Source organism: Phyllostomus hastatus, unplaced genomic scaffold, assembly GCF_019186645.2.
Source record: "Phyllostomus hastatus isolate PE091 unplaced genomic scaffold, TTU_PhHast_1.1 phas_scaffold_182, whole genome shotgun sequence".
In the NCBI taxonomy this organism is placed as follows: domain Eukaryota; kingdom Metazoa; phylum Chordata; class Mammalia; order Chiroptera; family Phyllostomidae; genus Phyllostomus; species Phyllostomus hastatus.
This window is the reverse complement of record NW_025334013.1, coordinates 9350006-9370743: the sequence shown is the minus strand read 5'-3', so window position 1 is coordinate 9370743 and position 20738 is coordinate 9350006. Positions and strand designations below refer to the sequence as shown.

At 59.8% G+C, this 20738-nt stretch overlaps 1 protein-coding gene across 8 annotated transcripts; it reads left to right on the top strand.

Moving 5' to 3' along the window:
- The first annotated feature begins 1809 nt into the window (after positions 1–1809).
- On the top strand, positions 1810–17840 carry ARHGEF19 (Rho guanine nucleotide exchange factor 19). 8 transcript variants are annotated; one of them, XM_045859847.1, is made up of 18 exons: positions 1810–1976; positions 3407–3706; positions 4544–4674; positions 8052–8495; positions 8912–9175; positions 9347–9455; positions 9536–9612; positions 9918–10180; positions 10924–11084; positions 11192–11344; positions 11571–11700; positions 11851–11925; positions 12099–12188; positions 12320–12480; positions 14419–14577; positions 14881–14960; positions 16081–16203; positions 16627–17840. In XM_045859847.1, the coding sequence occupies exons 4-18, from the start codon at positions 8081–8083 to the stop codon at positions 16782–16784; spliced, it is 2418 nt and encodes an 805-aa protein (XP_045715803.1). In that variant the 5' UTR covers positions 1810–1976; positions 3407–3706; positions 4544–4674; positions 8052–8080; the 3' UTR covers positions 16785–17840. The 8 variants fall into 8 exon arrangements, with proteins under 8 accessions (XP_045715803.1, XP_045715805.1, XP_045715804.1 ...); XM_045859849.1 differs by lacking the exon at positions 4544–4674 and adding an exon at positions 2052–2159 and having other exon boundaries at positions 3514–3706; XM_045859848.1 differs by lacking the exon at positions 4544–4674 and having other exon boundaries at positions 3514–3706.
- The last annotated feature ends 2898 nt before the right edge of the window (positions 17841–20738 follow it).

Here is a 20738-nt window from a genome sequence, read left to right as displayed (position 1 = left end):
AGGATGGCTGGTGCCAGCCCCCATAAACCTCACAGAACTCTGACCGGCTCTGCTCTTGGCCCAGAGATGCACAGAATCCAGACTCCCCACGGAGATGCTTTCACATTCAAAGTCACCATCTTCCGGTTTGTCAGTTTCTACTCCTCTCCCCTCTGTGCAGCGTTCTTCAAGGGCAGGTGAGGGCCCCCTGCCTTCCGAAGTTGTCGCCTCCCAAGGACGTGGCCCAGCAGAGCAGTAGCATCCTTGAGCCTCCAGACCTGTCTCTACCAAGGTCTTGCTGTTGACCTTGAAGGTGGACCTTGATTTCCTTGGGCTTCAGTTTTCTCGGCCGGAACAGACCAACACCTCACAAGGCAAATGTGAAACTCTAACACCCGCATTCATTTACTCATTTTCCCCTGGGGGGCCCAGGTCTGTCCCCCCACTCCTAGTGCTGCAGTTTGGGGTCATGGCCATCTCTGTGGCGACCTTTCGCTGAGCACCCTGGACTGGACGCTGGGGACACGAATAAACCAGAGCTTTGCATTTCCTCAGGGAGTTTCCGGTTTTTAATGTCTGGTTAGGGGTCCTGAAGGGCTAGGCTCCCGGGAGGGGGGGGGTCGTTACCCTGTAATTGCCCTTGCGTTTGGTGGGAATGGAAGGGAGCGTCATCAAAAGAACTTGTCCCCACAAGCAAGACACCCTCTTCCTGGGCCTTCCTTGGCTTCTCGTGGGTTGAGCAGTAGATATGGGCCCCGGCCCCACAGGCCCTTGGGAACGCAGCCGTCTGTGGCCAGTGGGGAGCAGGCAGGTCCTGTCGCCAGCATTGGCCCTCAGTGCAGGGTTGGCCAGAGGATCGGGGGCGTAGTGGGCAGAGGGGTCAGCCTCCGCAGGGAGTTGGGCTGCGGCCTGGCTCCTAAGGCAGGAGAGCACATACGCCCGGGTGTGTGGGACACCCTGGTTAGTAAGCATGTAGAATGAGGACGTGAATGCCCCCTGGTTGGCTCTTTGGGGTGGTTGGGGGTCGTCCCACCCTCAGGTCTGGCAGGGGCAGGATCTGCCTGTGAGGCCTCCACGGAGCAGGGGCCCAGCTCGGTGCTCTGGCGGGGAGGGGGGGCCGCCCCGTACTGTCTCTAAACCTGGAGCGAGGTGCCCTGAGTCTGCCAACCACTGTGTGCCCCCAGCAGCTGCCTCCTCGGGCTCACTTGGCATCTCTTCATCATCTCGGTGGGCAAACGTCTGGTCCATAGCGTGCAGGGTGGAGGAGTTCGTCATGCCACGGGTACAGGAGGGGTAGGGGCACAGGGTTGGGCCTAGTCAGGACGAGGGGAGGGCTTCCCTGGGAATGACGCAGAGACAGCCCCCCCCACTGGGGGTCAGGAGATGGAGGAGAGTGGGAGCTAGTTCTGCCTCCTGTGAGCTCTGTGTCTTTGCTTCTCTCTGAGTAAAAGGGGGACAAAAATAGGGACAATAATACCCCTGTGGGAGTGGGTTTCGACCCCGGTGGATGTGAGTTAGACTCTGCCTTGAAGACCCTCCAACCCTGTAAGCTTTCCCCAGCCCCTTCGCCTCAGACTACCGCGTCTCCTGGACCAGTATAGACAGCGCCAACAGCTGCTCTGCTAGGTCAGCTTCAACGCTGGCGCCTGCATCTCCAGCCTACCTGGCGCAGAGCAACCACACGCCCGGCAGTTGGGACATCCACCAGGCGAGGGGTGGGAGCTAGCGGGGAGAGGGCCGGACCTTTCTGGGAGGGGAGGAGCACGGAGCCTGTGGAAGGGGTGGGGCGGGACCTAGCTGGGAAGGCAGGAAGCTGGGTCTGGAGGAGCCAGGCCAGCTCTAGCGGGAGGGGCGGGAGTGCCTGGAGTGGAATTGAGAGCCTCGCAGGATCCGGCTCCCTCCGCAGCCCAGGTGCAAAGCCTTCCGCGCAGGGGAACCTCCCTCTCTGCTGCTGGAAGCTGCTGCCTGTGCATCTGGACTTCACGATCACTTTCGAGGTAGGCTCAAGTTCAGACTCTGCCGCCGGCTGGCTGTACATGGGGATATATTACAGAATGGGATCTGTTTCATAGTATCGTTACGAAGATTCGATGTCCAGCACTTGCCCAGCACATCGCAAGTTCTCAATGACTTAGTCTCACTACTACAACTACTACTATCTCTTGGCAACAGACTTGGAGGTAGGAAGCACGTTGCTCAAGATCCCTCTTTTCTAGGCCGGCCTCTAACAGCGTCCCCGTGTGAAGGGGTTCTAATGATACCTCTGTGTCTTTGGGCAAATGACAACTTGTTTACGCTTCGGTTTCTTCACTTGTAAAACAGGAGTAGTAGTTGTATTGACCTCCTAGAGCTGTGAGGATGAAACGAATGAATACCCGGACAACCCTCAGAATAGTGCCTTGCGTCCAGTAAGCGCTCTATAAATTAAGATTGCTAAGGCAATCATTCTCTCTTTGGTCCCCCTTCTCCCCAGCACGTGGTCTTCTTCTGCCAGCGCTTCATGGCTTGGCTCGTGCCCAACGTGCCAGCCGTCCTGGTTACCAAGAGAAAGCGCGACCGCTACCCGGCTAAGCAGGCGCCAGCGGACTGCCGCGGGGCGCCGCCTTCAGGCAGAGGGCCCGCGGACCCTGGCCCCGCCCCTCTGGCCACGCCCCCGCCCTCCCCCCCCACTTTAGCTCAACTTTCATCCCTGCCCCCCGCCCCTCCTGGGTTCTGGTTTGTCCTCGCCCGGGGGAAGGATTGGCCTGAATACCTCTAATTATCTCCAAGCCCCGCCCTCCGCCAAACTCCGCCCACACCCCCTTTTAAACTGGACACCCGCTCGGGTCTACTCTGCCCTGCGGGCCAGCCTGCTCAGCCTGACCGAGTCCTGCTCTCTGTTCGCTGCAGCAGAAGCTCTGTCCCCGGAGCCCAGGATGCAGGGGCGAGTGCGGCAGGACTGCCCTTCCAGGACCCTAGGTCCCCAAGAATGCTCCTTAGATTATGGTTCTCTGCTTCTAGCTGGGGGTCTGGGCAGTACCTTGGCCAGCGTCCTCAAGGTCGCCCCAGAGCCGGGATGAGAGGGTCAGAGTTCTCTGAAGACCCCTAGTCCCGCCCTGTGTGCAATGCTGAAAACACACTTCTCTCTCTGCGCCCCAGCTCGCTGCCTCTCCCTGGACACCTGGTCCCCATTCGCTGTGTGCAGTGTCTCCTCACAATGTGACGATGCTCTGGGGTGGGGGGCGGGCAGGGGTGTATGAGGGAGTGGAGGCACTGAATCACTTTGCGCTGAATGACCACCAGTTGGCAGAGGGGCATTCACTGGGGTCTGGGCCCTGGACCCCCTGCCCCATGTGTTCATCAATGCTGGTCGTGTTCGGCTGAAAATAAGGATTTCGTTAGGTCATCTGACACCCCTCCCAGTAGACGGTGACATTCTCTTCACCAGATCCTCTCCAAAGCCTGGCGAGGCAGTCGCGGGCAGTGATCAAGGACACTCGTTGGCGGTGCAGTCACACAGACCTGGATTTGAATATTACTTCTGACTCTTCTCAGCTGTGTGATCCTGAGCAAGCTATTTAATTCCTGGAACCTCGATTTCGTCGTCTGTGAGACGCGCTTCCTAGAGCTGATGAGAGGCTTCCGTGGGATGATGCTCATCACGACCTGTGCGAGCCTCGTATCCTCATCTGAGAACCAGGAGCTGTCACAGCATCCAGAGCAGTGCCTGGCACGTGGCGAGTGCACAGTAAGCGTTATTAGCAACATGAGTATTAGTATTTATGTATACACGTCCATGTTCATGCTCAGTGCCTGGCAATTACCACGTGCTCAAATAAATGGCAGGTGGCCCTAGGGAGAAGGCAGCTGCCCCTTTCATAGGTGTGGGAAGATTGCATGCTGGGCACAGAGTGGGGCCTCACTCCCTGATGCTGGTTCTGCTTGGGCTGGTTCCATTGGTTTGTTGAGGGCTCATTGGGTGTGGGCTAGAGTCTGGGAAGGCTTCCTGGTGGAGGAGGCCATTAGAGGTGTTGAGATGGGTCACTCATGAAGAGCGGTGATGCTGGCAGGGCTGGCCAGGATGACGCTAGATGCATCGCATCGCCTGCCTTCCTGGTTTCCGTCCCCCAGGCAGAGAGATGAGTGTCCCCACTTGGTAGGTGCTGTAGTGGGCTCAGAGAGGGTCGGCCCACTGAGGAGTTCTCAAGGTCCCTGAGGAGTCCAAGGTGTGAGAGCTTCCCTGCGGAGCTCCCCCCGCCCCCTCAATGCTCTCCTGCCCCAAGGAGACTCCTGAGCGTGTCCACGTTTGGGAAGCTCTGGAAGAGGGTGCCCTGTCTGCTGGGAGGAAAAGCAGTGCCTCCCCATCTTTAGGACTCGGTCTGGGGTCCTTCAGATCCTCTCCTGGGCATAGGACTCCCATTGTTCCAGCCCCCCTCTTGTACCCCAGACTGGCCAAACCGGTTCTGGGGAAGGGGGGCGGGGAGCAGGCACGTTGAGACAGCCGCCTGCCCGCCTGCCTGCCTGCCTGCCTGCGAGGTTCCCTCCGCCTTCACCTCCCCCTCTCCCTGCCCCACACAATACCCAGGAGCTTGCATTGCCCGGGCTCGGGGGCCATGCTGACATCGCCCCCTGAGGACCTGGCTGCAACCCCAGAGCCCCCAGGGTGGCCTGGAGCCCTGGACTGTGCTGGAGGCTGGATGGAGTTCCCCGGCTGAGGTAGGGCCCCCCACGGCTGCCAGCAGCCCCATCCTCCTCCCGCCAGTCTTCCAGAGTGAGTCCTTTGTGCTGCCCGACTGGCCTCTGATCCTGGACCGCACTCCCTTCGGGCCTCCTGGGGCTCCACGGCCTGCTTGGCCTGGATCCCCTTTCCAGCCGTGACCTTCCGCTTGGCTTTGTCCCTTTAGGGGGCTAAGGGGCCTTAGCAGGGTCCCTACTCATCTGGGCAACAGGGCAAGGGGCACCAGGGAAGGGGTAGGGAAGAGCTGGGCACAGGAGACCAGAGGTGCTTTGCCTGGACCATGGTAGTGTCCAGGGACCCGCTCTGCCAGCCTCGCCAAGGGGATCCATTGTCCTGTGATTGGCAGTGCCCACTGGATGGGACCCTTGGCCCTTGCCCGTCCTTCGCAGCTTGCAGAGATGCTCTTGATGACACAGGTTTCCTGGAAGGGGCAGCTAGGAGGGGCCTTAGGGGCTACTTTACAGATGGGGACACTGCGGCCCAGGGACAGACTATCACTTGACTAAGGCCAGCCGCACCGGCCAGGGCAGAAGGCCACACAGCTTGTCCGTGTCCACACCGGACCTTGAACTTTGGCAGGGTTTCCCCCTGTGGGTTCCAGAACAACTCTGGCCTCATGGGCCCTGGAGTGTCCTGTGGTCATCATGTCTTGGGCAGGTAATGTCCCTGCTCCCTCGGCCACGTCTCTTCTTGAGGTTTTTTTTTTTTCTCTTTTCCAGCAGAGATGTGCTGCACACGATATAAACACAGCTCTGGGCCTCCTTGGCCCCCAGCCTCAGGCTGAGGGGGCCGCATCCCTGGAAGGCCACGGGGTGGGCAGCACAGCTAGCTGGGTCATTCCCGGGCTTCTCCCCCGGGTGCCTGCCTCCTGCCCCACCTCCCCCTAGAAGGCTTTCCACCACCACCACCCAACATTCACCCAGTCTTCTTCTCCTGAAGCTTTAGGAGGGTTATTCCTGCCCCAAGGGCTCCATGTTTTGCTCGTTTATCTCTGCAGCTGACAAGGGGGTGGGGGTTCCTTCCTGCCCTTCAGGCGCTTCCAGAGCCCAAGTGGAGACAATCTCCCAGAATACAAGGGAGCAGGGACATTCTTGCATGTGTGTGCCCACAGAAGCGAGGGGGACCTCTGTGTTGTGGACTTCCGGTTCCTGGGGAGAAGAAGACCTGTCCAGCAGACAGGGGTCCCATGTCACCTGCTAGATGTTTCTGCAGAGTAGGGTGTATCTCGCCCTCATTGCCTCAGTTTTTCCATCTGTGTGATAGCCCAGCCCATCTCCCGAGCTGGAGAAAGACTAGTAATATACTCAGAAGGATGCCGATTCATGACAGAACTCCCACTGTGTTATCCTTCATTCTCATTGGCGTTTTGAAGTTGGCATGACGATCCTATTTACCAGATGAGGAAACTGAGGTACTTGCTCAGATGGATAGAGGTTTAAGGCACAAGCTAAAGCCATCCCTGTGGGGGACGGTAACTGTCCCTTAGGAGCAGCACACTCCCACTCAGGTGGGGGATGGAGAGGGCAGGGGAGGAGTTGAGGGGCCCAGTCACAGGCCCGGCTGTCCCCACTGGGTCCTCTACTCTCCTCCCTCCCTCTCTCCCTGGGTCACTGCCACTGCCACTGTTCCTCCCAGGCCAAAGCATTCTCCTTGTGTACTAGGTCCCTAGGTATTTCAGCCAGAATGGTTAGCTATTACTTCCTCCAAGAAGCCTTCCTGGAATGTTCGCTCAGGTTGTGTGGAGCCCAGCACCCTGCTCTTGCCAGCCTGGATTGTAACCGTTTCCTTCTTGGCTTCCCCACTGGACTGGCAACCCCGCAGGGCATGAAATGTTCGTCCATCTGTCTCCCTGGGTGTTTCTGGCTTCACCTTTGTCTCCGAGTGTCTGGTCTGTCCGAAATCTTCTGTGTCTCTTTCTGTCTCCACCTCGGTGTCCCTGAGTGTCTCAGTGTCTGTGATTTCTGGTTTTCAGCACTTTGGGGTCTCAGTTCTAAGTTGCGGTCTAAAGGGTCTCTATCTCGGCCTCCGTCTGCTGGGCCTCCTAGCCCTGCCAGGCTGGGCACTGCCCTTTTGGCCTGAGGGGCCTCTGGCGCTGGGGGGGTTCCTCGCTGCCCCGCCTGCCCACCGCGAGGCCAGGCTAGGGTAGGCCCCCGCCCAGCCGCTGCCTGCTCCCTCCCTCCCTACCGCCTGCCTCACCACAGGGTTTGATGAATCAAACTCTTTGTCTGGGTGGGATCTCCCCCGGCCAGCTGGGCAGAGAGAGGGCTTCCCCTGCCGGAGCAGTCGAACGTCGGCAGCGCGCCTCGTCTGGAGAGGTGAGGGGCTGTAGGAGGGCCAGCGGCGGAGGGCCACCCGGCCAGGGCCGAGGGAGCTTGGACCCCTGGATCCTGAGGCCTGCCCCAAGGCTCCAGCAGCCTCCCCGGGGCGGGGGGTGGGGGGACTGCCTACGCAAAGAGGATCCCTTCCGCCTGGCCCGGTGCCTGGGCTGGGAGCTGGCGTAGGGAAGAAATCCTCCTCACCCCGAGTTGGGGGGCTGGGACACCGCCCCGTCCTTCTCCTGGGAGGGCCCGGCCCGATCTGTGTGGTGGCACTCCTGCCGCTCTGTGACCCTCCCAGCCAGCTTGGCATGGGTGTGGGCACCGCTCAGTGCCGGAGGCTGCCACTCTGGGCCCGGGAAGGGAGGCTGGGTAACACCAGAGCCGGGACTCCTGGGCCTGGATGTTTGTGTCTGCATCCTGGTGAGCGAGTGTGAATGGGACAGGAGTGTGAGAAAGTGTGAGTGGATGTGTAAATAACTGATGGGTCAGTGTGTGGGAAAATTGTGTCGTTGTGTGTGGGTGTGTGAGCCTGTGAGTGTGAAATGTCTGAGTGTGTACCTGTCAGAGTGCGTATGTGAGTACGTAAACCTGGGAGGAAGTGTGTGTGGATGCATGTGAAACGTACGTGCATTTGTGTGACAGTGCGCATGTCTGTACATCTGATCGTGGGTCAGCGAGAGTTCGAAAACATACGGGGTGGTTTAGAGCTGGACTGCCTGGGTTTGAACCCTGGTTCCACCCGTCACCAAATAACCTCTGCGCCTCACTTTCCTCACCTATGGAGTGGGGCTAAAAGTAGCATCGACTCAGGGTTGCAGTGAGAATTAAATGAGATAATATGCACAAGGCACCTAGCTTATCATTCATTAAAAACCAAGTAAGCATCAGCTATTCCTATGTAACCAGGTGTGTGGATGTGCTTGTACAGGTGTGTGCACACACGTGTACATGAGGTTTTGTCCAGGCCTCCAGGACGTGGTCACTTACTGGCCAGCCCTGCTGTCCTGTGTCTGGCTTTGAAACCTTCTCCCCTGCAGGCCCAGGTGAGGGGCAGAGCAAAAGAGGAATGGACTGTGGGCCACCTGCCACCCTCCAGTCCCACCTGGCTGGGCCACCTGGTACTGCCTGCCACCCAGTAGCTGTATGCCAGCAGGAGAGTCTGTCCTTTGCGGAGTTGCCCACCCTGCAGCCCCCAAGCCCTGTGTGTCTGGATCTCTTTCCTGTCACCCCAGAGGAGCTGCAGGCTCCTGGCAGCCGCTGGTCCCTGGGGACCCCTGCTCCTCTCCAAGGGCTGCTATGGCCACCGTCCCCAGGAGTCCCAGACACCGAGACTGCTACCAGTGGGGGGATGCGGCCCAGCAGGGCTGGCAGCTGGCCACACTGTCCTAGTGCCCAGCCCCCAGCTCTGGAGGGACCCTGGAGTCCCCAGCACCCCCAGCCGCAGCGCCGGGCCAGCCATGGCTCAGAGAAGAAGTCAGCGTGTGAGTCACTCTGGGTGAGGGAGTGGTGGCCCAGTGGAACGAATAGGGGACAGGTGGGGTGGCTTTTTAGGACTCCTAAGCCCCAGAGTTCCCCAAAGAGGCAGGACAAGTGGATTTTAGTGATAGAGAGCTTGGAGCCCAGGGAAGATGAGTGACTTTTCTGCGGTCACACAGCACATGAGTGGCTGTCCTGGTCTTCCTGGCCCTCTGCCCGCCTTCCCCCCGCTGCAGTCAGGCACTGCGCTCTCTCCACCCCTCTAGTCAAATTCATTTCTCTGGGGACCAGATCTTGGCAAAAACATTGCCCTTTCACTTGGGCATCTTGTCCAGATGCTCCGGGCCACAGGGCAGCAGCAGGGAGGGGGGTGGGGCGAGACCCCAGTGGATGCCAGCCTGTGTTCTCACCCCACCTGCAGGGCGCAAGATGCGGGTGTACCAGCGTGAAGAGGCCCACGCCGTCTTCCTCGAGCCCGGCCAGGTGGCAGAGCAGTCCCTGGACACAGAGGAGCCTAGGTCACTAGAGCTGTCTGGGCCCGGCCGAGTGGGCCTCCAGGGGCCTGAGCGGAGGCGCTTTTCCGCCTCTGAGCTGATGACCCGGCTGCACTCTTCCCTGCGCCTGGGGCGGAATTCAGCAGCCAGGACATTGACCCAAGGGTCAGGCACCGGAGCACCTCGGGAAGGTACCTGCTCCTCCCCTCGGCCCTTAGAGCAGCCCAGGAGCCAGATGCAGGGTGGGGCAAGGCTCACTCACTGGACACCTGAGACTGAGTGCTGGTCAGCTGGAGTGTGGCGCCTGGGTGCCCAGGGACACTCTCTTCGGGCCACCTACCCTCAGGTCTCGCCCTCTCCAGGGAAAGCATCTGGAAGGGAGTCGCGCAGTGTAGAGATGAGGGCGGACAGTGTGGCAATGGCGGCCCCTGTGGACCCGAGCGGGGGCCATGGCAGCTGGCCTGAGTCCAGGTACCATGTCCCACCCCGGGATCGGGTGTGAGGCGGGGGGGCGCAGGCAAAGAAGACCCCTGACTTTCTCTGTTTCCTAGGCTGGAATCACAGGAAGAGCCGGCTCTGGGTTCCAGAAGTGCCAGCGAGCGACGACAGTCACGGTTCCTCCTTAACTGTACGCGGGAGGGGGTCATGGAGGTAGAGGCTAGGGGTTCGGGGAAGCTGGGAAACGGATTCCGGGATCGTGTGAGAGGGAGAGAATTGAATTTCAGTATCCAGCACAGTGGCTAGCACGCAGTTGGAGCTCAAGCAATGTTTGGGGGATGAATGAGTGAATGAATGAATGAATGCACTGTGTCCGGCTATCTGAACCTTCGGAAAGACTTGAAGAATGAGGCGGGCTCTTGGGGGAGCCCGGGAGGAGCCGGGCGGCGGCTGGCGGGAGCCCCACAGCCCTCCCCTGCCCTTTCCCCCGCCCAGCCGTCCTCTACCAGGAATACAGCGACGTGGCCAGTGCCCGCGAACTGCGGCGGCAGCAGCGCGAGGAGGAGGGCCCAGGGGACGAGGCCGAGGGCACGGAGGAGGGGCCCGGGCCGCCGCGCGCCAACCTCTCCCCGAGCAGCTCCTTCCGGGCGCAGCGCTCAGCGCGAGGCTCCACCTTCTCGCTGTGGCAAGACATCCCCGACGTGCGAGGGAGCGGTGTCCTGGCCACGCTGAGCCTGCGCGACTGCAAACTGCAGGAGGTGCTGGCGGGGACTTGGAGGGGTGGGGTGGGGCGGGGCGGGGCGGGGCCAGCAGAGCTGCCAGTCGTGGAAGGTGGTCCTGAGGCCCAGAGGGGGTGGGGCAACAGGAGGAGTAGGGACAGGAGTACCCGGTCCCGAGACTTAGCGGGGCGCAGAAGGCGGGGAACTTGGGGGCACAGGAGGGAGGTACCGATGGGACTGTAAATCCGAAGGTGGTTGCTAGGACCTGACAATGCGGGGCTGGCTGCAAGCGAAGAAGGAGGAGCCTTGGAGCCAAAGGCCAGGGGAGAAGCTGGGCGAGGGGCAGGGTCAGGGGAGGGTCCAACGGGGCGAGGCCTAGGATAGGGCAGGAACAGAGGAGGGGCGGATTCAGGCTGGGCTAGAGGAGGAGGGAATCGCTGAAAGCTAGGGCCGGCAAGCTTTAGAGCCAACGAGAACGAACCGTGTGGTGGGCGGGGTCTTTGAGGGCGGGGCCATTGGATGACTGGCAGGGCTCGAAGCGCTGGGCTACGGGCTTAATCCAGGGCTTCAATTTCGTTTGAATTTGCTCGCGGCAGGGGATGATGGGTCCCGAACACCACCAGGCACCAGATCAGGGATGGCGCTAGAGATGGGGTCGGGAAGACGGGGTGTGGCTGTGTCTAAGGAGGTGATGTCCAGGGCTTGGGGTGGGAGCTCTGCGGGGAGGGCTTGTCCAGGTGGGCTGCTCCGGCAGGTTCAACCCTGCATCCGCCCTTGCTCAGGCCAAGTTTGAGCTGATCACGTCCGAGGCCTCATACATCCACAGCCTATCGGTGGCCGTGGACCACTTCTTAGGCTCGGCCGAGCTGAGTGAGTGTCTGGGGGCGCAGGACAAACAGTGGTTGTTCTCCAAACTGCCCGAGGTCAAGAGCACCAGTGAGAGGTGAGGGACTGGCCTGGTCTGGCTGGGGGCGGGGACCGAGCCTGCGATTGGCCAGGCTCCCAGGTTTCGGGTCTCACCCTGGCCCTGACCCACAGCTGACCCCTCAGGTTCCTGCAGGACCTGGAGCAGCGCCTCGAGGCAGATGTACTGCGCTTCAGCGTGTGCGACATTGTATTGCACCACTGCCCGGCCTTCCGCCGCGTCTACCTGCCCTACGTTACCAACCAGGCCTACCAGGAGCGCACCTACCAGCGCCTGCTGTAGGGCTGGGGACCCTGAAAGGGGGGAGGATAAAGGGATTCTCAGGTGGGATTGGGTGCAGAGACCTGGGTGAGGAAGGGTGACCTGAGAGGGAGGGGTCCCTGAAAAGGGATCCGTGGCCAGCATGCAGGAAGGACCTGCTGAGAAACACCTGCAGAGCCGATGGGGTAGCTGGCTCAGGAGTTCAGGCCCAACTGTGACCCCAGACCCTTTCCCATTTTCCAGCCTGGAGAACCCCAAGTTCCCTGGCATCCTGGCTCGACTAGAAGAGTCTCCCGTGTGCCAACGTCTGCCCCTCACCTCCTTCCTCATCCTGCCATTTCAGAGGATCACCCGCCTCAAGATGCTGGTGGAGGTACCTGGAGGGTGGGCACCAGGCTGCAGTGAGGGCTGGCAAAGGAGAGGCTGCTGTGCTCTCCCACAGCCCTTTCTGGGCACCCACCAGGGAGGCAAGATCATGGGGGGAGGTCATGGTCTGCCTCATTGAACCGACCCTATCTTCTAGAACATCCTGAAGCGGACAGCACAGGGCTCTGAAGATGAAGACATGGCCACCAAGGCCTTCAATGCACTCAAGGAGGTGAGCTTCTCAGGGCAGGAGCTATCTGGCTCCCAGGGCCCTCCCCAGAGCCTCAGTGAATCTCTAAAACAGCCCCAGCCTTCAGAGCTTCTGGTCCCCAGGCGGGAGTCTGAGGCTGGGCTCTAGGAACCAGGGTTTGGGGGCTGCGAGTGACCCACCTATGGCCTCCCCAGCTGGTGCAAGAATGCAATGCCAGCGTGCAGTCCATGAAGAGGACAGAGGAGCTCATCCACCTGAGCAAGAAGATCCACTTCGAGGGCAAGGTGCATGCCCACAGCTGGCGGGACGGGCACACAAAGGGCAGCTCTTGTCCCCTCCCATCCCTGGCCTGTGCCCTCTGCCCTGCTGCTCTCCGCCTGACCTGTCCCCCGCCTTGCCTCCTCCACCTCCCCAGATCTTCCCACTGATCTCTCAGGCTCGCTGGCTGGTGCGGCACGGGGAGCTGGTGGAGCTGGCACCACTGCCTGCCGCGCCCCCGGCCAAGCTGAAGCTGTCCAGCAAGGCAGTCTACCTGCACCTCTTCAACGACTGCTTGCTTCTCTCCCGGCGGAAGGAGTGAGTCGGAGCAGGGTGTGAGGGAAGGGTGATTGGAGCCAGGCTCCCTTCTGCATGCATCATTGGCTCATTGGCTCACACCCAGTCCGTCGCTGGGCCTGGAAGCCCTGGCCAGCTCCGGACAGTATCGCCAGGGCACCCTGAGCCTGGGAGGCACTGGCAGGAAAGACAGAGATTCAAGGCAAGTTCATCTTCCAGAATCAAGAGCCGGACTATGTGCAGAGGACTCGAAGCTCTGAGCTTAAGTCAGTCAGAGCAGAGGCTAAGAGCACACGGCCCTGGAGTCCCGGGTCTGCCCTGAGTCATTGTGATAGCAGCCAACCTTTACTGTGCGCCTGCTCTGTGCCAGGCACGCTGTGTGGGCTGTTCCCTTTTGTCCTCTAAGTATTTCCCTGGGAAGTAGTTGCCCTTGTTATTCTTGGTGTCTCGGAGCTGGTCAATGCGGGAGTCAGGAGGAAGCCGGGTCCGTGTGATGCCAGGTCTCAGCTCTTAACCACTGCACTTCCCTGCCTCCCGCCCGTAAAATAGAGGCTACTATGTAGGGAGATTCATGTGATATTATTATCACAGGGAAAGAACTTAGCGTGCACTTGGCACCTCGGGAACACTCACTCGGTGTTAGCTGCGGTTATTATAAGTTTGGGATGATGAAGACTTCCTGAATGAGGTCGGCCTGAAGGCTGGATGGGATGAAGGATGGACATCTTCCGCTGTGGGAAGAGTTCATTTCCGGTTTATTTCTTTGTCCGGTGCAGCATCACTGCAGCCCTGTTCTGTACTGGGCCCTGTGGCCAGGGCTGGGGGCACAGCGGTGAATGAATGGGACTCGTTCTCCGCTCACAGGAGTCTCGGACCAGGGAAAACATCCCGACAAGCACCCGGTCAGGGTTTCGGTGGGAGGGCGTACTCGTACTGTAGCACACCCCGGTGTGGGGGGAGAGTCAGTACAGTGTCACAAAGGAAGGGACATTTGAGGCGGGTTCTGAAGGATAAGTAGGAGCTTTCCAGGTAGGGAGGGCGTTTGGGAGAATACGGCAAAGTCGCAGTAAGGTGTAAGAGCAGAGTGTGTGTGGTAGAAAATGGAACCCATGTGTCCAGATGTGTACGGGGGTGGGGGTTGGAATGTTGAAAGTCAGGAGAGAGAGGCTGGACCTTCCGAGGGCAGTAGGAAACATGGAGGGTGAAGCAGAGGATGTGTGGCGTTGTACTCTTGGTCAATGTGGAGGATGGACTGGAGGGGGGCACCGGAAGCTCCCACAACTGCCCCAGTGAGAGCGGATGCTGCAGAAGGGGTAGGTGGGTTCCGGGGACGATAAGGAGATGACAGGTGGGACGTAGTCGCCGGTGTGGGGCGAGGGAAGAGGGAGGAGAAGCAGGAATGATGACCGAGTTCCCTCTCGGGAGGGGTCTTTCACTGGAATGGGGAGCAGCGAGGGGATCTGGTTTGGGGTGGGAGATACTAAATTCTCTTTAAATGGGTCGAGACGAAGAAACTTATGGAAACACCCCCGAATCTGCCCCCCGCCAACCCACCCATCCTTCCTGCAAGTGGCTGTTGGCCAAAGCGAACAGAACGAGAGACAAAGTTCAGCTTCCAGACCAGTTAGTGGCTCAGACACTGAACAGCGCGGAGGTCTCATCAGAGTGTCTGCCCGTTGGCTCTCAGAACGGGCTCAGGGCCGAGGCTCGGGGAGAAGGTGCCGGCGCGCCTGCAGCCGGGGGCTGGTCTGCTCACCTTCCACCTGTTAGTGATCTGGCGGGAACGGAGCACCCGGGTCCTTCTGTGAACTTGCTGGCTGCCAGGGAGGCGGTGCCCTGTGCAGCCAAGATTCCTTGGGGAAGGTTCCTGAGGGGCAGAGGACCCCCTCTCCCTGCAATCAGAACTTGGCTAGTCCCGAGGGCGAGGCCTGGCTGACCTGGCCTCCCCCGGTCCCGCAGGCTGGGGAAGTTTGCCGTTTTTGTGCACGCCAAGATGGCCGAGCTACAGGTGAAGGACCTGAGCCTGAAGCCCCAAGGCATCCCTGGCCATGTGTTCCTCCTCCAGCTCCTCCACGGGCAGCACGCGAAGCACCAGTTCCTGCTGAGGGCGCAGACGGAGTGAGTGGGCCTGGCTGTGGGGGGAGAGGACCCCGCCGTTAGGCAGGCACTGGCCTGTTTTCTCCAGCTCCAGGGCATGGGCAGAGCTGGCACCCAGGGGGCTCTGGGCCTGCTCTGTTCTTCGGATCGAGCTCGGTGGGGCACAGGGCTGTGGGAACGGGGCTGGGAGGTGTGTCCTGGGGCGGGGAAGACGTGGCCTGGGTTCCAGGTCCGGACATCACACCTCATCCTCCCAGCCGTTTCACCACCCCGGCCCTGGGACAGGCAGTTTGCATGTTGTGATAACTCGGCCTCCCTTCCTAGAAGCGAGAAGCAGCGATGGATCTCTGCCATGTGCCCCTCCAGCCCCCAGGAGGACAAGGAGGTCATCAGCGAGGGGGAAGGTAGCAGCCTGCCACTCTCCTCCCTCCAAGGCCCGCGTCCCCTGGGCTGGGTCCACCTTGTTGCTTTCCCCCTTCCCTCCAATGCTGGGTGCCATGTGGCCAGCGGGGCTACCAGGGAGAGGGCTCCAGTGGCCTGGGGTAGTCGGGTGGCTCTGCAGAACCTCGAAGGGCAGGGAGAATTTACATAGGACAGGCCGACCCCCATATGCACAGGCAGCACCCGGGAGATGGCAAAGCCTTTTATATCCTCCTGTGTCCTCCCCTACAGAAGCCTATTTTACAAGTTAGAAAACAGAGCCTCAGTAGGTAAAGTGACTTGTCCGAGTTCACCCAATACTACCAGCCCACCCAGCATGGTAGAAAGAGCTGAGAGCCTGGACTGGAATAGATTCTATGGCTTGAGCGCTGCAGCAATCCTGTTTAGGCTGGTGGGTGAGCTTCCCATTCCAAAGCGGTGGTCAGGGAAGGGACCTGAAGGATGAGGAGGGGCAGCCGTGAAAGGACCTGGGAGCAGAGCGCTCCTGGCAGGAGGAACAGCCAGTGCAAAGGCCCTGAGGCAGGAGGGAGCTTAGGGTGTCATCAGGGTGACCAGTGTGGCTGAGCTCCATCCACGGATGGGAGAGGAAACAGAGGAGATGAGGTTAGCAAGGGGCAATGGGGGACCACGCAGGGCTTTGTAGGCTGCGGGGAGGACTTGGGACCTAATTCTAACGGGAGCAGGAAGCCCTGGAGGGTTATGCACTCGGGAGTGATGTGGCTTGAATCCCAGTCGAGAACAACGGCCTAGAGGGAGCACCCGAGTAGCATAGGGGGCATATGAAGGGGCCACTACTGTTCTGTGGTGGGTTTCTGGGGGCAGCTGGGCACTGGCCTGGAGGTCAGGAGCAAGGTGTCAGGCTGAGCTGGGGAGGAGAGAGCCCTGGGTACAGAAAGAGTGACTGAAGCTGGGAGAGACCGGATTCACCTAGGGCTTGTGTTTAGGGTAAGAGAGGAGAGGAATGGCCAGGGAGGGTTAGGGAGGGGCAGAGGAAAAGAAGCATCAGCGACCACCCGCCCACCCCCTTACTTCCTCCTACTGCCCCTCCCTGCCCACCCCATCATGCTCTGGGGACTCCCTCAGTCTCTCTGGGGCTGTCAGACCGCCCCCAGGTCCAGTGTGTCAGGACATACAAGGCGCTGCAGCCGGATGAGCTGACCTTGGAGAAGACTGACATCCTGGCCGTGAGGACCCGGACCAGTGACGGTGAGAGGGGCCCTCTGGGAAGGCCTCCCTGACGGGGCTGGCACGAGTAGGAGGGAGCTCGACGGCTGAGACATCACAGGAAAAGGTTATGCAAGCATTGATCAACCAGCCACAGCATGCTGGAGTGAAGTTAGACAAGAGGAGGAACTTCCTACTTGTAAAGATGTAGGATTGAGAGTGACTGGTGGGGGAGAGTGGGAAGTACCCTTCTTTGAGGATGTTAGGAAAGACAGGTCAGAAGTTCCCCTACGAGAATCCTAGAGGCAGGGTCCTTCTTGGAGCTGGGAGATGCTCAGGTGACATCACCTCGGCCCCAGTGGTGCAGATGAGACTTGTGTCAGGGCCTAGGGGCCTTCCCTCGCAGACCTGGCCCCGGTGTCGCTCCGATGCCACTGATGCCGCTCCTGGCCTGTGTGCCCCCAGGCTGGCTGGAGGGGGTCCGCCTGGCAGATGGTGAGAAGGGGTGGGTGCCGCAGGCCTACGTGGAGGAGATCAGCAGCCTCAGCGCCCGCCTCCGAAACCTCCGGGAGAATAAGCGGATCACAAGTGCCACCAGCAAACTCGGGGAGCCTCCTGCGTGATGGGCAGCCGGGGCCTGGGACACCAGTTCCACGCCCGGCTCCCAGACAGGTCTGGAGGGGACCTGCAGTGTCTCCGTGCCCCAAGCCGCTGCCGCTGGGACTTCTGCCCTGTGGCCGGGCATCGAGAGTACAGCTGTCCTCACGCTTCTCCGTGTTCACTCCCAGGGCCGAGGGTGGTTTCTTCCTCTGGCATGGGGGCCACAGCAGGTGACCTGATATCTGGCAAGGACTGGGGCCCTCTGTCTTCCATGTCCTTGACCCTGCCTGCCTCTTGGTCCCTCTACCAGGGGCTTGGCGAGGAAAGGCCCTGGTACTAACGGGTCCCGGGGCATATATGTATCTGGGGTCTTCTGGCCAGAGCCTGTGTGGGCCCTGGTTACTGCCTATCTGTAAATAAACTCCCGTGGTGCCTTCGCTTGGAGTCCGTGAGCCATCTGATGCTGTCCGTCCCCCCCGCCACCCCAGCCCCATCTCCCCAGCTGAAGACCAGGAGGGTCTTGGGCCGCCTCTCATGGGGGATGTGCCCTTCTGTAGAGTTCCCGTCTCAACCAGGGGAGGCTGGGAGAGGGACCTCGGATCAGACCGCTTTGGGCTGCTATGAACAAAATAGCACATTTGAATAGGCTTAAATATTAAAGACACTTTAGTAGTTCTTGTACTTGTTTCTTACAGCTTCACTAACAAATCACTGCAAACTAGATGACGCAATCAACAGAGGTGTGTTCTCTCACAGTTGTGGAGGCCAGCAGTCTCCGAAATTGGTATCCGTGGGTCAAAATCTCGGTGTCTGGATGTCCAGGCTCCATGCTGCAGCAGAGATAGTCTTGAGGGGAGAGCTGTCCCTTGCCTAGTTCAGCTTCCAGTGGCTGCCAGCACCCTAGACTGGCAGCTGTACCTCTCCGGTCTCTGTCTCTGAGACCTCCGCCTCCCTTTTATAAGGATACTTGTGATTGCATTTGGGGCCCACCCAGATTCTTAATTCTTAACTTAAATCCGCCTTATAGCCCTGGCTGGTGTGGCTCAGTGGATTGAGCACTGGCCTGCCAACCAAAAGGTCACTGGTTCGATTCCCAGTCAGGGCACAAGCCTGGGTTGCAGGTCAGGTCCCTGGTTGGGGGGGGTGTGAGAGGCAAGTGATCGATGTATCTCTCACACATCAGTGTTTCTCTCCCTCCTTTCCCATCTCTCTAAAAATAAATAAATAAAATCTTTGGGGGAAAAAATCTATCTTGTAATTCTTAATTGAAATCCCATTTACAAAGACCCACCCCTTCTTTTTGTTAGGTGAGATGACGTTCAGAGGTTCCAGGCATTAGAATGTGGACGTATTTTGGGAGACCTTGCCTCAGTCTACCACAGTTCTCATGACTGAGAAGTGTAGCATAGGGTGGGCTTCAGGCAAGGCTCGATCCGGTGGCTCATTGCTGTCTCTGAGGACCCAGCCTTTCCATTTTTTCAGCTCTGTCATTCTTGGTGTCAACTTCATCCTAAGGCCCCAAGGAGCTTCTTCATTCACATCCAGCACGGAGGAAGAGAACTGGGTTTGTCTCCACAGTCTCGGAGTCCTGGGACGCTCTCTGATAGGACCAGCTTGGGTCACCTCCGGGCTGATGACGGAGGCCAGGGCATGGGTGTGCTGACAGACCCAAGTCCAGGCCGTGTGCTCTATCCCTGGAGCCAGGCTGGGGAATTGTGAGCCCTGAGACCCTACGGACCCTCCAGAGGAGTCGGTGGCTGTTGCTGAGGAAGCATAAACGCCGGAGAGGCCAATTCACTGGGATCCAAGTCACGGAAAGGAGCAGAGGGACCCAGCTTCGGCCCTCAAACGGAGATTGTGGGGCAGAGCAGACGTGAGTCGGGGTGGTCCCAGAGGGCGGATGCGGGTGAGCGGGGAGCAGCCCCTGCCCGCAAGGAGGCCTCTGGGGTGACTTTCTAACTCGAGACGGTGCAGGGGAGTGGAGAGTGCAGGCTACGGGGGCGGGCACATCCTGAGTTTAAATTCCGGCTCAGATGTTTGCACCCGAGTGATTTTTTTTAAATAGAGCGTTTAGTTACAGAAAAGTGGCAGGGGCTGTACGGAGAGCTCCACGCACACTCCGTGTCTTCCCCGCCGCCCACATCCCACGTCACGTGGTGCGGCTGTCGGAGCTGAGGAAGCCACACGGAGCGCAAATATTCCCCGAAGCCCAGACGGGGTCACAGTTCACCAGGCCCCCCCCCCCCCGCCCCCAACGTCCCTCTCCTGTCCCAGGATCCACTTCGGGACGGCCCACACTGCACTCAGGCCCCACATCTCCTCCGTCCCCTCTGGGCTGCGACAGCGTCTCAGGCGTCCCTTAGGTTTCATGCCCTTGACCGTGTTGAGGAGCTCTGGTCGGTGCTGCGTTAGGCCGTCCCTCCGCTGGGGCTTCTCTGACGGTTTTCTCCCGCTACGTGGGAATTGTGGGTTTGGGGCAACAATACCACGGAGGCCAGGTGCCTTTCTCATCACGTGACCGCAGGAGGCACGTGACTTGTTCCTGGGGGTGTCCGTCTCCTTTGCGTGGTGGACGGCGGTGGGTGCCGGGCTTTGCTCCGTGGGGGCAGGCGGAGCCCTCGCCACAGAGTGTGTAAGGTGGGGTGGGAGGCAGGCCCCGCCTCCCGGAGGGTGCATCCACCCCCAGTGTTTGGCATTCTCCTGTCAGGGAGACCTGTCCCTCTTCCCCCACCCCCAATGTATTGAACCAGCCACTTTTTCCTATCAGTGTCGACCCAGGCATGTATCTCTCTTCCCCTTGGGGTTATGATTCAGTCCTAAGGGATTTATTTTGTTGCGTAAATGGTCCCACTGTGGGCCACTGGGAGCTCTTCCACATTAGCTCCTGTGGGTGTGACGTCCTCCCATCCTTTCGTTTCCTGAGCATTTCCTGACTTTCTGGCACTGGAAGATGCTCCCAGCTCACCCTGTGTTTCCCCTGCCTCGGTGGTAGAATCCACCATTTCTCTGAGGCGCGTGGCTCCTTTCCCCGGTGAGTGGTGTTTAGGAGCCAAGTTCGGGGTGCTCACTGCTATTGAGGTGTCATCGCTGTTTGGCCCTCCTGTTGGACAGAGGTGGGGTGTGTGTGAGTGTGTGTGTGTGTGTGTGTGTGTGTGTGTGATTTTAAGGCAAGGCAGTGGCTCTAGTTATCAGTTAGCATTTCTGAAAACATGGGGATGGTGAAAACCATACCTACTTCATGAAACCACAGTGAAATAAACTATGTAAGCTTGACATAGTGCATGGCCCAAAAGAAGTTGCCAAAAAAAAAAAATGGTGGCTTTTCCTGTGCCAGAGCTGCATAGCCCGAGCATGGGGGCCCCTGGGAGCTGGCGAGGCCTCTGTCTCTTGAGAATTTAAGGAACCCCGGAAGTCCAAGAACGGGATTCCTGCACTGAGTGAAGGCCGAGGGGCCTCTGCCCTTCCAGTGCCGAGTCTGCAGGGCGAGAGCCCAGGTTGGCAAAGCAGAGGAAACGAGTGTTCAGCCTGCCCTGGTGTGTCTGCATTCTGGCTGGCACTCGTGTCTGGGCTAGAGTCCTGGGGGCTGGTGAGGGGGTGGCGGGGACGGCTGGCTCTGAGGTCAGACCGCCAGGGCTGCAGGGAGACCAGGGCTGCACGAGGTGCACCAAGCCCACATCCCTCACTCCCCGCCTGCCCAGGAGGGAGATCCAAGCGAGGCGTGTTGGAAGAGCCCCTCTCTCAGTGAGTGGTACCTGCCTCTGCCCAGGAGGCCCTGCCCTGGTATGCGGCCCTGGCCGAGGACCCAGGGTCCTGCCTTTGCTGGCTGCAGGAGGAGGCGGGAGGTGGGGTCGTGCTGGGCAGGAGGGGACATGGCAGGGTGGGGGGACGTCTGTGGCTGGGGTTCTGGCCCCCGAGGCTGTCTGCTCTGCAGTCTCCAAACCAGGGGACTTCAGGAGCCTAGGGCCGCTGGGAACCAG